At 35.3% G+C, this 16,008-nt stretch overlaps 1 protein-coding gene and 1 pseudogene across 2 annotated transcripts; one reads left to right on the top strand and one right to left on the bottom strand.

Moving 5' to 3' along the window:
- Positions 1-2,094: 2,094 nt before the first annotated feature.
- LOC18440737 (sodium transporter HKT1 pseudogene) lies at positions 2,095-3,115 on the top strand (annotated as a pseudogene). Its single transcript, XR_016040548.1, has 2 exons — positions 2,095-2,577; positions 2,659-3,115. The product of XR_016040548.1 is annotated as a sodium transporter HKT1 pseudogene (transcript).
- A 3,872-nt stretch (positions 3,116-6,987) lies between these two features.
- Positions 6,988-12,712, bottom strand: LOC18440738 (transmembrane protein, putative (Protein of unknown function, DUF599)). Its single transcript, XM_006850876.4, has 2 exons — positions 12,485-12,712; positions 6,988-7,726 (listed from the first exon to the last, which is right to left on the bottom strand). Exons 1-2 carry the CDS (start codon positions 12,650-12,652, stop codon positions 7,178-7,180), a joined length of 717 nt encoding a protein of 238 aa, XP_006850939.1. The 5' UTR covers positions 12,653-12,712; the 3' UTR covers positions 6,988-7,177.
- Between the last annotated feature and the right edge of the window lie 3,296 nt (positions 12,713-16,008).

The raw sequence follows: 16,008 nt of genomic DNA, 5'->3' as shown, positions 1-16,008 counted from the left end.
TCTAGTGTGCGAACAACTAGTGGAGAGATGAGTGAGTTTTCAGTGATAATATGTTTACATCAGAGGTCAATATAGAGCTCATACCTTTTTGTCTTGATTATGGACGACATACGTAGGCACTTACAATATGAGGCATCATGGTGTATGTTGTTTGTGGTTGACAGTTTTGTTCGATGAGACCCAAAATAGTGTCAACACAAAGTTAGATCTTTTGAGGGATGCTCTAGAATCCAGAGGTTTTAAACATTAGCCGGATTAAGATAGAGTATATGGAATGTAAATTTAGTAATAATAGGAGTAGAGACGAGGAAATAATTAAGATTGATGGCCAAAAATATAAAACAGAATGCACTTTTGATGTCTTGGGTGTACAATTTAGAAATGTAGAGAGATAGACGAAGGTGTTGCATATAGAATTAGAGTTGGTTAGACGAAGTGGAGATGTGTAATCGGAGTTTTATGTGATCCTACATATCAATGGAATTGAAGGGCAAGTGTTATAGCACAACTGTGAGACTAGATTTGTTTCAATAACAAGAAACAACATATCCATAGCTGAGATGAGGATATTAAGATAGATGAGTGGCAAGACAAAAAGTGATAGAGTTTGAAATAAATATATTCAGGAGAATTTCAGTACAACACTAATAGCCAATAAGATGAGAGAAATTAGACTTAGGTGTGCTGGTTATAAGCATTATAGATCTAGTGCAATACCTATTAGAAGGTGCGAGTTAGTTCAAGTGGAAGGCTTAAAAAAGACAAGGGGTACACCTAAAAGGATATGGTTGGAAGTAGTGAGAAAAAATATAGGGATTTGTAGTCTCACTGATGACATGACCCTTAATAGAGTAGAATGGCTAGGGGTGGCAACATATCGGGTATGGGATGGGTTCAGCTAGACCTGGATCCAGACCCGAATCTAAGTTTTGGACCAAGACTCAACTTGTCGGGTTCAGAAGTTTTACCATCATATACCAATATTATTGGCAACAAGGTCACAATCACTAACCATTAAATTTCAAGTTGTCTGATTTGTCGTTTAATAGCTAAAGATGACTACTAGTTCTTATTGTATATGATCCTTAATACACCAAAACGAATAGGACTTGCAATATTTTATCCCCAATAATTTACGGGTATGGGTTGGGTTGAACTTGACCAGGATCCGAATAGTCTTTGGGTCCAGGTTTTGGACCCGGACCCGACCCGTTGGGTCCAAATGTTGGACTCATATACGGACCCGTATCGGGTATACTCGGCGAATCTTGGGTCAGATTCGGGTTCATCGCTACCCTTAAGAAAGGCGGACCAAGATTCATTTATATGCGTTATCCTGACTTAGTAGATCCAAGTTTGACCCACACCTGCCCCATCTCCATATATATATATATACAAAACGCCTATACGTGAAGTTCTACAGTACTTCACCTATGGCTTTGTCATCGTTCAAAGTTTATCACACGGTCACAGACATCTGATATTGTTTAAATTTTAATATGTTTTTTACAAATCATAATGATCTGAAATTTTATTGGTGTGTGCGCCTTAGTGAGATGCACATGAATAAAATATAAAACAAATAATTTGAATGATAAAAATTATGCAAAATACCCCTATAACGTTTAAGGGGTAATTTCATTATTTTAATATATGACTATTGTTTTAATACTTTATTTTGGTGCGACGTGGTCATATGTACATATGCCCCAAATTTTAGATAAATTTGATTGTAAAAATTCAAATACTACTGGACAACTGTGGCCGTATGATGAACTTTGGACGGTGATGAGGTGTAGGTGAAGTACTGTAGAACTTCACCTATAGGTGTTTTGTAGATGCTTCCATATATATATATATACACACGAAATTGTGGGTCATAAAAATACCACAAACATGGTTTTCTAGAAGTGTGGTTGCATTATACTATGATACACTCATTGCATGAGACTCTATATATATATCTGGAGAGTATGAGGTTAGCCTAGCTAACATCTACAATATAATCTCAACATTTCAAATTGAATTTGGGCCGATCTTACAATCACAACATCATTTTATTTAATATGTTTTCTACACTTCTAAATAACATTAAATTTTAGGCATCGATTGTTCTCATCAACGCTCACCAATCCAAACAATGACACTGATTTGAGAGTCAGTAATGGTGTGGTGGTCTTGGAAACAAAAATTGAAGGATATTTGAAGCTCAATTCCTTGAGGCTTTTGGAAAATGTTGTTTTGTGTTATTACTCTGTGATCCATATATTTGGAATTTCTCTGATTGCTATGTATCTTAGCCTTCCTTCTCATGCAAAGCATCTACTAAAGAGTAGGGGGATCCAGATGCTTACTTTCTCAGCCTTTCTCACAGTTTCTTCCTTTACTAACTGTGCCTTTGTTCCCACAAATGAGAATATGATAGCTTTCAAAAAGGACACCCCCTCTTCTCTTGTTAATTATCCCTCGACTTCTACTGGGAAACACTCTCTTCCCTTCTTGTTTGATGCTTGTTATCTCCTTTCTGAGAAGGTTGACATGCGAGAGGAGTTCGGATATCTTGTTGAGAATTACCAGGTGATCGGCTTCGACCATTTATTCTAATTCGAAGAATCGGTGTATCTTTTTCTCACTGTTCCTGGCTTCATACTGGTGCAGTTTGTAGTGTTTTGCTGGTTACAGTGGAACTCGGAGGCTTTCAGTGAGTTTGGCAATGGTGAGAAAGTGGATGCAGGGTTGTTTCTCTCTGTCAATTTGAGGTATTCGGGTGAATCCGTGGTGGATTTGTCTCTCCTAAAGCCCGCCTTGCAGGTGCTCTAGTGCTTGATGATGTGAGTAAACAGTCTCTCTCTCTCTTGGAATCCGTAGTCGATTTCTTGAGATATATACCAGCACAATTGCCTTCGATCCTGCCGCTACTTGCAAACAGTTAATAACTAATGGCTCGAGGAAGAAAGTTTTCATCATGGAAACCAGCCAAAGCATGCATGCAAATAAGGGTGTGGTTTGTATAAGGTTGCAACTTCAAACAATCAAATTTCATGATTATTAGGATGGTTTAAGAATCTATTTTCATCTCTAGTTATAAAACTTTAAACTTCAAAATTAGTTTAAATCAAGTAGATCTATAAATACTTAAAAATCTTGAATATGGACGGTCTAGATAATGTGTTGCAAGATACACTATTTTTAGGACTTGAAATCTTTTTTTCTTTTCATATTCATTCACCTCGATGTCGAGATAATCAATTAGAGGGTTTTCCAACATCAAAACAACCTTTTATGATGGATTTTAGAGGTGCACCTTAATTCTACATTAGAAGGTTGCAACCTTATATGAACTTTTTTCATATTATAAATAAATAGATAAAAGGTGTGGTTTGTATAAGACCGAGGCCCTAGACAATCAAAGTAAGACGTACCTTCAAATAGTGTCAAAAGATGTTGTTTTAGTATTGAAAATCTTTGTGACGGCCTGAAAATTTATTTTCTTCTCTGATTCTAAAATTTAAAGCTTGAAAAATATTGTAATATTTATGAATGATTGAAAATTTTGAAAATTAGCGGTTTAGAAATTACGTTACAAGATGCACTATTTTCAGTATTTGAAAGCTATTTTTCTCATGTCCATACATCTTGAGGTCGAGATGATCAATTTGAGAATTTTTGAGCATCAAAACAACCTCTTCTTGTGAGTTTTTGAGGTACGGCTTAATTAGATTGTATAGGGCTTCACCCTTATATAAATTTTTCCATAGATAGAGGCAGTTATTATAGTTAATCGCCTCTATAACAAAGTTTCATTAGTAGCAATCAGTTTGTGAGGACACACGGGCACACACACATGCACACTCACGCAGAGTTCATGTTAGCAAATCCCTAGATCGATATCTTCTGTAAAGTTAATCCAAAGAAATTATCCAAGCTGATATCAAATGGTTGCAGATATACTTTAATACAACCAGTATATAGTTATATTTTGATACAAATATTTTATACTACCGAATACTTATGGTACAAGAATGTCTCAATCATTCAAGCCGTCACAAGTAAAATATGACCAACCGTAAGATCTCACATTTAAATGCTAAGAGTGATTGCGAACTTCTTGTGCTAACGTTAAACGGTCTCATTCTCCACTTTTCATTGAATATAACCCATCACTGCCATGCGTTGTCGAGTAAATTTTCTTTTGTACCCATTTACACACAGGTACCTTCATCCCTAGACATGCTTCCCAAGGAGAGTCCACAAGAGATCAGAAAACCAACAAGAAAAGGGAAGAAAAGTAGAAAATCTGATAAAAAAAAGTCCTATTTTCACAGCCTACTAATATGGTGGATTTTGTGATCATAATATGCATAACAGAGCAGAAGCCGTGATTAGAGGACCCTCTCAACTTTAATGTTTTTTACTTTGTTTTTGAAGTCTTAAGGTAAGGTGTTGTTTCTCTAATTTTTTATTCATTTTGGTTTTTTGAATTTTTATTTTGGGTAGTTTAGCAGTAGGAATCGAACTTCAGATGTAGCCCAAGCCCGATTCCTGCATTTTTTTGAAATAAGTTAACTACTACATTGATTTTAAGCCTGGACTAAACGCCTTCTGGAAAAAAAGAAAAATAAATAAATAAAGACCAAGTATACCTAAATAAGTTGTAAAAGGACTATGGGACTATTAGTTATTGGGACTCTTTAGATTAGGAGAGATTTTTTGGGCACAATGGTCTTTTTTAGCTGGGTAGTTATAACAAGGAACTTTAGATCTACAAGTTCTGTTTATTTTATTTTTTCTGTTGAGGTGTAGTTTTCCTTGTCAGCAGAGACAAGTACCAGTATGCATTAGTGCCAAGAGTGTCTAGTATTTCAGTCTAAGAAGCCGATATGTGTTAGAAATGACCATAAAGTTATTATTTATGAGTAAAGTTTATACCCCAAGTATATATGATACACTTTTCCTTTTAGCATAATAGAATTTTCCTTTATAAGACAAAATAATTGGATGGGAGGGAGGTAGATTAGAAAATGGTTATATTTTTAATATTCAAATCCTAAAGCAAGCACCTCTTATTCTTATATTTTTAATATCCAAATCTTAAAGCGAGCACCTCTTATTCCTATATTTTAATATTCAAATGTATACTAAGTGTCGACATGTGTCAAAGTATCAATACATCTATTTTTTTTTGTCCTCTTGGTTGGCCTTTTAAGCAACAATTTTACGTCCACAAGGCACAAAGCATGCTTTGCACCAAAAAAAGAAGAAACTCTTTCAAGAAATGGAGAATTTACCAGAGTCTTTCCATTATGGAAATCCTTGCCTTTCAATCAGCTTTTATAGATGGAGTACACTTAGGTTTGAATAACCAATGAGATATTATTTGTTATGACAAATCAAGGGGTATTCTTGTCATTATATACTCAAGTTTTTAAGGGGAAACTTGATTTTTTTTGGAATTTATGCCTGCAGTACCTATGGAAATGTTGGATTCTCAATGGGTTATTGTTGCCAAAAATTACATAAGCTCTCCAACGAGTCCTGCAAAAATGTGTCCTATAGCTTCTTTGGTAAATGGAGTAAGAAGGGCAAATTGGTCATCATTTTTGTCATGTTTTATAGAAAGCTCGAGAAATTTACAGTGAAAGAAGGAAAAACTTGGTTGACTCTCTAACAGTAGTACTAACCCTCAATTTCTGCAATTTTTATTTCTTTTCTACCAAACAAGCAGAAAGGGAAAATGTGAGAACTGTATATATTGTGCTCAGTGAATGGATAATATATAAGGATTGTAGTTTCATTGAAAATGCTAATAATCTACATTTCGCATTTTATTGAGGAAATTCGTACCATATATGATCAGTGCATGGTACATAATAATCCATGATAGGAAATGGATGGTGATGACCCGTGTACAATCTACAATACACCAGTGCTGCAGAGTATACTAATCCTATTGCCATTACAAATTGTGATATCAGTATTAGTAATTAATGGAAATGGCAGCTAATGGGATGAAAAGGTACACAAATGTCAGTATAAGTTTACTGTAATCCTCATGACCACAAGGAGTATGTGGTCCTGAGGGCCACCACCATCCAATCAATGGGATGAATGGTGATGGAAGAAGATTTGGATTTATCACAGCAGGACAGCTTTGATGGTGGATACCACTCTCCATCACCATCTGAACCATTGAGTGGATGCTGGAGATCCTCATTACCACATGCCCCATGGTCATGAGCATTTCAGTATCCTTATCCTGTACAATATGGCTCATAATTGTCATATCGGCAATAATAATGGACTTTGCCATGTGAAGAAAGATTTGGGATCACTTGCAAAAATGAATTTGCATAAGCCTCAAGTATATATTTCAGTAAAATAACAGCCAGATATGGTCAAGCAACAAAACATCGGTGCGGTTTGTATAAGGCCGAGGCTCTAAACAATCAAAATAAAGCGCACCTTCAAATAGTGCCAAGAAATGGTTTCAATACTGGAAATCTTTGTGATGGCCTTAAAATATATTTTCATCTATAATTATAAAATTTAAAGTTCTAAAAACATTGTAGATCAAGCTGATCTATAAAAACTTGAAGATATTGAGAATTGACGGTCCAAAAATGTATTACAAGATGCACTATTTCCAAAACTGCAAATCTACTTTTTTCCTCATGTCCATGCATCATGAGGTGGAGATGATCAATTTGATGATATTTGTACCTTATTTAGGTTGCTCATAAGTGCAAGCAATACCATTTGTTGATAATCCGTGCTTAATGCTTAGTGAATTTTCCAATGATGAGCAACTGTATCTAGCCATGCTCCTAATTTTAGTGTTTTTTTTTATCTTGAAGGCAAATACTCTTTTAATATTCTTATATGGTCAGGTATTTCATATTGTGAGTGTTTTTGAATGGAGAACTGTCAAATTCTGCTCATTAATATATTAGTCTATGTTCAATGAATTGTATCTATACCAAACTCATCTAGCCAAAAGAAGCAGTGTTCTGCAACCAAACTAATGCAATAATTTCGTTACAAGAACATTGGGTACCATCCAAACATGGTCTTAGAGGGGCACAAGCCCATCTCTCTCCCCTGAAGGAGAAATCAAAAGAAGAAAATCAAGCAAAATAGTAAGAAATGAAGAGGAGGTCAACATCTTTATCCATCCCTCTCACACAATCCTGCACTCCAAGCCCCCCACCTCATCCTCCACCTTTCTAGCCACCTCACTCTTTGGAACTTCATATATAATGTCAAGGTTATAGAGAATTGGCACAATGGAGATAGAGAAGAGGAAAACCAAGACTGGTCCAAAGATCCACAGCAATAAGGGCATTGCAGCATAGAAAAGCCTGTTTCCCACTGTGTTGAGGATTGATCCCTTCTCTAGCAGCTCACAAACATAGTCAGGTGTGACCACTGGGCATTGCACAGGAAGGTTTATGAGGAAGTTGACTTGGTTGATGAACCTGATGGATAAGGAGTAGCACAGGAAGGCGAAGAGGAAGGCGAGGAGGAGGGAGACATATTTGAGGGCCACCATGAACTCCCCTTGACCTCCATAAATGGAGTCATTTAGGGCCTTCTTGACGCTATAAGTGCTGCTGATCACGGCCGCCAACCCTGAACATAGGAGGATCGAGGTGGTGGCCATCAGGGTCGCGCCCATAATCGCGTTACGCAAGGTTTGGACGGCCAAGATGTTCTTTTTATCATTGTCCTGCACGATAAAAGGAAGAGCTTAGTTAAGGAAATTACTATGTGAAAATGAGCATGTTCATGGCATCTAATCCCAAGTTATTCGAAAACAAGTAGCTTATTATCCTGGCGAAAATGTGTTTGGCATTAAAATAGGCACATTATTACTTTTTTTTTTTTTTGGATAACTCAGTGGGGAAGACATGCCCCTACCTGTAATAGATTGGGGAGTTACATTTTGAAAGTGTTAATTGGGGGTGCTAGTGGTAGGAATGGATACCACGATGTGATAACTAAGTGTAGGGATTCTTAAAGTGGTAAGTCAGTGGAGATTTGAGCCCTACCCTTAGGTGAGAATGGAGTCGAGACTCGAGAGTTCGTCATGGGACTCGACAATACTACAGGCAAGGCCTCAGGCCATTCTAAAAAAGGAGTAAAGTTATGCAACTTGTATAACTATACTACTTTGAAGGCACAAAGCAATTAGGGTACATTTGTTTCAGCAAAAATCTCTCTTGGGGACCATCCCACTTTTTAATGTTTGTTTCTTGGGAAAACGGTGGCTAAACAAAATGCAAAAGTGAAATGTTGCTATATAAAATAGTGTGCGGCAAAGTGGCTTCATAGCTCTCGAGCTTTGAAGCCAATTACTTGGAATCAGGCAAATGTCTCTCTTGGAAAACGATTTTCGCCTAAACAAACGCAACCTTGGAGTGTATCATCCACTCTATGGAATTGGCCAAAAGAAGATATGCTGCCATTAGAGCATATCATACATTCCCGCTCTTGGATAAAACCACATCTAAGAGTAAATATCGGGACCCAAAAATTTAGGGGTGTAAGCTGCTCACCAAGCTCAGAAGAAAAAAGAAAAAAAACAAAAACAGAACAAGGAAGTCCTAAGATTGAACAATGGCCTAACTTTGAGTCAAATCCAATCGTCTGAAAATGCAATATTCTTTCTTTTTGTTTATACAATGAGACCATTGACCTTTTGTATAGGTGGTCACAATTAATCTTATCCATTGCCAGTGAAATTGGTAGCTATATTTATTCCATTGACGAGGCTCAATATTCAAAATTTTTTTTCGAACTTTGTAACACACCCAACTTACTAGATTTCACATCAAATAGTTATTAGTAATTGTGACCTCCTTGTACCAAAAATAAATGGTCTCATTATATACAATCTCATGTTAAATTGAGAAAATCCTCTCACTTGAATGAGTAATTGTAGAGTATATTCGCCCAAGAATACACTATACAAGCTGTGAAATTGAATCTAGATTCTAGATTTTCTAGGCTTGGGATGTCTCCTTGATTGGGGACCCTGCCTCTTGATCACAGCCCAAAGTCCAAGTTTCAAAACCAAGCTCACCAACCCTTCCAATGTAATTTGTCTCCTTCACCATCAATAAAGATGACCCACAAATACCATGGACTAGTGATCCATGAGTGTATTTGTGTGTGGATTCCACATATTCAGTGGAACCCACCAATATGCTTGAGTTTAATGTTGGTGTTGGCTCTAGAAATGACCTGCAAATGTTGATGGCTTTTAAGGTTCCCTTTCTTTTTTTTTTGTTTGTTATCCTTTCTTCATTCTTTATAGCGAAAAGATTATATATATGCTCCCACTCGAGCATATTATCCATTCACTCCCTTAAGTAAAATTTATCGTGAAGTATTGTCAAGACATACAATTTTTGGGGATATAACCTCCTCGACCGAGCCTCTATGCACAAGAAAATAGATACAAAGTTCATATACGGGCCACGAAGAAAATAATGCCCTATGCATAAATAGAGATCATGCAATTTTTAGACCGTCAATTAAGTGTTTAAAAACTCAAATTCAATTCTATTGTTTTTTAAAATACTCATCTAATGATTTTTAAAGTAGATTTCAAAGTTTCATGCTAGAACAATCCCCCAAGTAGGTCTTTTGCCTGAGGGAGTAATCATACAGTATGCTTCCGTGGGAGTATGCTATACGTCCCCTTCTTTATGCATTGGCTGAGCAAGCATGGAATGCAATACAAGGGTTGTGCTAGTATTTTTGACAAAGCTATTTTCTTTGGGTAACGTTCCAAGACACAATTTCAAAGCCCTTATTACACTTTCGAAGCCCTTTTGAATTTTTTTTGTTTTTTTTGTTTTTGGTTATATATAATTTTTTTCTGTCCTTTTCAAATTCTTTCAAAATGGAAAACATCAATGAAGATGCATGCAATGCACTTATTACATAGTAGTACCCACTAATGTGCATAGTAGCATTAGACTGCCCATTGAATAAAAGAGGGCCCATTTTTTGTCATTTTCATGTCAATGAGATCCTTTGCTTTCTCCCACTAAATATGCTCACAATTCTAGCTCACCTCACTAACCTTAACCCAAAAAAAGAGTGGTACATGTATCATAGTATACAATCCCCATAATCTATCTAATGGAATTAAATTTCGGTAGAATTTGGTACATATAATTGAAAACTACATTATTCAAAAGCCAAACTTTTGGAGAAATCCAAAACATATACGAAATTTGGCGCAAGAGTAGCGCAAAGTCGATTTGTTCAAGTACTGTTCAAAGCTGAACCTTGCTGTTGGGTGAAAAAGACGCTTACAGTTTTTACAGGAAAAAATCTTTATACTTGGAGGGATAAATCTCTATATTTGTATCCCCTGAGGCATAAAACATCCATGGATGTTAAGTGGTGGTTCCTTTGAAAAAGATAAAAATCAGTGGTCCATGACGGTTTGCAAAACCGTTATGGACCTACGGGAGCCGTGACAGTCTCCATATATTTTTTACCTCAATTTTGCATTAACAAAAATCTTATCACGGATCTGCTATACCTGTGATAGACAGCTACAAACATGCTATGTCTATGACGGTCTTTTAATCTACACCATCCGGAAAAATCAAATGGCACCAAGCTTATGGATGAAAATACTGTTCATTTTTGTCATATGTGTTTTGTAATATCTTTATATATATATATATATATATATATATATATATATATAAATCAAACACTATCGGACATCCGTGATTGTCAGATCAGCCCAGATTCAATTTGAACCGTTGGATTCATATGTTCATATGGGCTAATCCCAACTTTTTCCTATATATATATATTAAGATTTTGTAGTTGCTTTTAGAGTCTAAAGGAAAGGGGCAGTTAGCTTCAAACGAGAGAGAGAGCGAAAAAGATCGCAAATGTTCCAAAAAAAAAAAAAAAAAAAAAAAAAAAAAAAAAAAAAAAAAATATAATAGACATACACACGCACACGACAAGAGAGTGGGGTGGTAGCTCCCAGTGCAAAACATACGCAATGGAACAAACTAAGCAGCCGTTACATACACGTGGAAAGCTATACGTCTAAAGCCCACTTATGAGAGAGAGACACAGAGAACAAGGACAAACTTTGATCACATGGAGAGAGAAAAGGAGAGCGAGGACAAAGAGTTTGATTTCATGGGGAATTGGAATATTGATTTCCAATATTGGAGACTTTGAGAAGTAATTCTAATATTTCTCATTGAGAAAATGAAATGACAAATGGTTCTTAAATTTATGTAAAGAAATGCAAGGAACCCATAATATTATTGGGAAAATTGTGCATGGACTTGGATGAAAATTAACAGGGAAATGCCTAAGCTAAGAAACTTGGAACTTGGAACTATTAATTTGAGATTTAACTCCTAATTTACTTGTTTATAGTTAAAAAAGGTTAGGTTCCTTCAAGGTTTGAATCCCCGTGCTTCACCTCCTCACAAAAAAAAAAAAAAAAGTGGAGGGGGATAGAAAATTAAAGCATAAAATTTTAATTTTCCTAAAAATATAAAAAAAAATCTAACTCTTTTTGCCGATAAATTAAATAAAAACCAAAGATCCATGTGTGTGTAATAAAAACTTTTTAGTTCAAGGGTTCGGTTTTTATAAGGTTGCAACCTTAAACAATCCAATTAAGGCGTACCTGCAAATTTTATCATAACATGTAATTTTGTTGTAAAATTTTTTTAGGATTATCTTAAAAACTATTTTCATATCTGATTAGAAACTATTAAACTCCAAAAATGGTCAAAATCAAATAGATCTATAACATATGAAAATCTTGGAAATGGACAGTCTAGATAATGTGTTGCAAGATGCACTTTTTTTGGGACTAAAAAAACTTCTTTTTTTTAATATTCATACATCTCGATGTCGAGATGATCAATTAGAGGGTATTTCAACATTAAAATAGCCTTTTCGATAGATTTTTTAGGTGCATATGTGATTCTACATTTTAAGGTTGCAACCTTATATAAACTTTTCCCTTAATTAAAAAGCTAACTCCTATTTATCGATCCACAGCCCCACTAATATGCATACACAAGACAAGCAAACTATCGAAGCTTCCACTATAGTCTCTCATATAACATGACCCACCAAAACAAATAATAAACATTACTGTCAAAATCTCTTATCCTACAAAAACATTACTTTCAAAATGAAACAAGTTTGGCTATCAAAGTACTAAAGCTATATTTGCTTCAAATGTACAAAAAAAAAAAAAAAAAATTGAAATCAAGAGGAAAAAACAAGAATATTGAACATAAACAAGAACTAACTAATATGAAATTTAAAAATTTAGAAATCAATAAGATGGCAATGAGTGTAACATGGGTCAAGTTTCTTTGTATTTTATTCTTTTTTTTTTTAGTTTCTACCAGAAATTGGAGCAATGGATCATAATCATTTTTTAAAAAAACAAGATGTGTTTATTTATTTTTACCTTCATCATAGCAAGGACCCAAAGGCGACGAGCTGCTGCATTAACACCAATAATGGTTTGCATGGGTTGGGTCTTAACCTTGTAATAGAGCCATCCATGGTAAAGAACAACAAAGAAGAAGCCTGAAGGAACTAAGATCAAATCCATGTAACCCTTCTTCCACTCCATTTCTCTCTCTCTCCCCTTTGTCTTAGTCCCAATTCTTGCTCTTCTTTTCTTTCTCAACCCTTTTCTCCACCAAGCTCCCTGCACATATATATAATGGTTGATAACACTGAAAAAAACCATGGCTACCCGCAAAATGACTTAGAGGTCCCTAGGTTGGAGAAATGGCAAACACGTCCTCACCTTAGTGGAGGCTGGGATCTTAGGAATTTTCCAAGTCTTTTCTTAGGTGCGGTGATTGTGAAAGTGGCTAGTTTTTCCTTTTTCACATTTTTTTGGTGCTTAAATAGAAAAAAGAGAGTAAAGACTGAATTTAGGGTGCAGTTGGCATACAGATGCATCTGTAGCTATAGAGGTAAGGTGCACCTTTAAATTTTATCATGGTATATAATTTTGATGTAAAATGCTCTTAGGATTATCTCAAAATCTATTTTTATATCTAATTATAAAATTTTAAATTTAAAAAATGGTTAAAATCAAGTATATCTATAAACATATGAAAATCTTGAAAATGGATGGTGTAGATAATATATTGTAAAATGCACTATTTTTGAGACTTAAAATCTTTTTATTTTTTATGGTCATACATCTCGATGTCGAGATGAGTAATCAAAGGGTTTTTCAACATTAAAACTACATTTTCCTATGGATTTTTGAGGTGCATCTGTAGTTCTGCATGAGGTTGAATCCTTATATAAACTGTTTCCCTGAATTTAACCTGGTTTTTCTTTTCCACATGGAATCTATTTGGTCTATCCAGAGAGGAAAACAATGGGGCACTCTCATTTTTCGTTTATCTTGTTTATATCTCATCTATTGATTTCCTGGTTATTTGTACATTTATTTTGGACAAATATTTTGGTGTTTTGAATACCATAATGTCTTTTGCTTGTTTGGCCCTAGAACCCACCTAAACCTCAAATCTCAATTCTAAAAGACATTGTTAATTAGTGGGATCTCCCACTTATTCATCACTCTTTATTAAAAGCTAGTTTACTGCCTTTCTTTTTTGGGTAAGCTGAGGTCCCAACCTTAGACAAGTAGTGTTATAGACCAACCACAAGAGACCCGCTTAAATTTTCCTCTTAATTGGTATCTACCTGCTGTTTGCTCAAGTTGAATTGATTATACAACTAACATCTTGGATTCAAATCCCAACCAGTAAATAAATAAATAAGCAGCTCAAAATAAATGATTTAATGACCATTTCCAACACTAGTTGCCACTATAATGACCACAAAGAAAGTAACTTGCCCATTGTCAAAATTCCACATAGAAGAGACGAAGTGAGAGGGAAGGCATGCAAATAGAAGCCAAAATTTCAAAGTTTTATCCCAGTTTTCCAAATAACAAAGCTTAGTTATGTATAAAAAACTAAGTAATTTAAAATTTTGTTAAATTTATTGTAGAACTTGTTTTGAGGGTAGATAGTGGAAGTGGTAATCCGAGTAAGCAAATGGATAATAGTGGAAGGAGCATGTACAAAGTTGGCAGCCATTTGGCGTGCAACCACAAAAGTAGGGGGCGTTGGACTCCTCTTTTCTTTCCCTCGCCTTTCAAAAAGGGGTACTTGGGATCATACTGTATGCCATCTCCCTCTATCAAAAAGGGGTACTTGGGAACCTCTTTTTATATGAAATTTAGGGGTCAACATGCAAAAGAACCGGTTGGTATTTTTTTTTTATAGGAAGAGTATACAATGGGACTGTTTTTTTGCAGTAAGAAATGGCCACAATTAGTCTTGACCATAGGATGTGAAATTAGATTATTGCATTAATTCTATTAACCAAGTTCAAACTTCAAAAAGAATTTTCTCGAAGTTTGTGACACAACCAAGCTCTCAGATTTCACATCAGATGGTTGTAAGTAATTGTGACTTCTTTGTATCAAAAGTGAATGGTCGTATTATATACAATCCCTTTTTTTTTAATATAAATTATTGAGATCCATAGAATAAACATACGATTATTTTCCAAAATTATGGATTTTAAGCTCTTGAACTTTCAAATCTTGCCATCCAAAAGTTGGAAAATCCTTGCTCAATCTTGGGACATTTTTTTGTCAAGTAGTGTTTTAAAAACGCGGATGGTGGGACGGATTGCCGACACCATAGATCCATGTCAGATTGTGAGACTATTGATATGAAGAAGTCTTAAAAAATTCAAAAAATAAAAAATAAAATAGGAAAACTTATGGTAGGAGATTTGGGAGGGGACCTAAAGAAACATTGGATATGCTTTAAGAAAGAAAGAATACATAAAGAGGGAATTTTAGGGGCAGGACTCAGCTGGTACTAATACCCTCGTAGAACCAGTTTGGTCCCAGCCAATTCTTGATTTGGATTGGTGGGTATTAAAATTCTGCTTTCAATACATGAATTACGCGCTTTGAATTTTTTTTGAAGTTGGCCTTTATTGATGTATTATCTTTATCATTACCATAGCCTTATCCCACTATTTAGAGCCCTAGAGATGTTACATCCCCAAAATTCAAGGCCTTGAAAATACCTTATAGCCTCGCTTTTACATGGAGGAGAACAGTATATGCTCCCGTGGGAGTACAGAATCATTTCACAATTTTATTAAGAAGAAAGAGAGGCGCAATGGGTCACGTTATCTGCATGGGCCTTTGCATGTTAATGGGAGACCGTTTCGTCCTCATTTGATGCTTATGTGTAAGCCTCAAAAACCAGTCCTGATGACGTGGCCCTGTCTGAGCCACATATGTTGAAGACTGGTGTCCAATTCTAATTTTCACACCCCCCCCAAAAAAAAACAGAAGAGGCCAAAAGTGTTCATACTTTCGCGATAGTTACTGTCGATGTACTCCCTCGGGCAAAACTATGACAACCAAAAGTAGGCCAGTTTCCATTCCCCGCATTGTTAAAAAACAAGGATTTTATTTTTTGCTAGTTTTTATTTTATTTGATGATCTATAAGGGAATCGTAGTTTAGATTTACGCAATGTAACCCTTAAAATCCATCGATTCGCACAAAAAAAAATAAACAAATAAAAATATTAGTCTCTGCTCTCTACATGCCTCAAGAAAATGACATCCCAAAATTGCACTCCAGCATCCGATTTTTGGAGAGATAACTAGATATTCAAGAAATCAAAATCTAATTTTCTTTTTTGAAAATCATCATCCAGTGCTACTTATATAGGGATTCCAAAATTTTAAATAAAAAAAATTTTTAAATAGGTATTTAACCTTGTTGTAAAGTATGCTCCCAGGCGTGCATACTGTATGTGCTGAAAGTATGCATGATTACCATTAAATAGAAAACAATATCTAGTAATCATCATTAGATCAATGGATTGCGTGGGTTCGAGATAGAGTGGGACCCACCAATTTTTTA

Source organism: Amborella trichopoda, chromosome 1, assembly GCF_054954075.1.
Source record: "Amborella trichopoda isolate Santa Cruz 75 chromosome 1, AtrichopodaSantaCruz75HAP2 v2.0, whole genome shotgun sequence".
Taxonomy (NCBI): Eukaryota; Viridiplantae; Streptophyta; class Magnoliopsida; order Amborellales; family Amborellaceae; genus Amborella; species Amborella trichopoda.
Note: the sequence above shows the minus strand (reverse complement) of the source record. Positions and strands in the feature narration are given on the sequence as shown.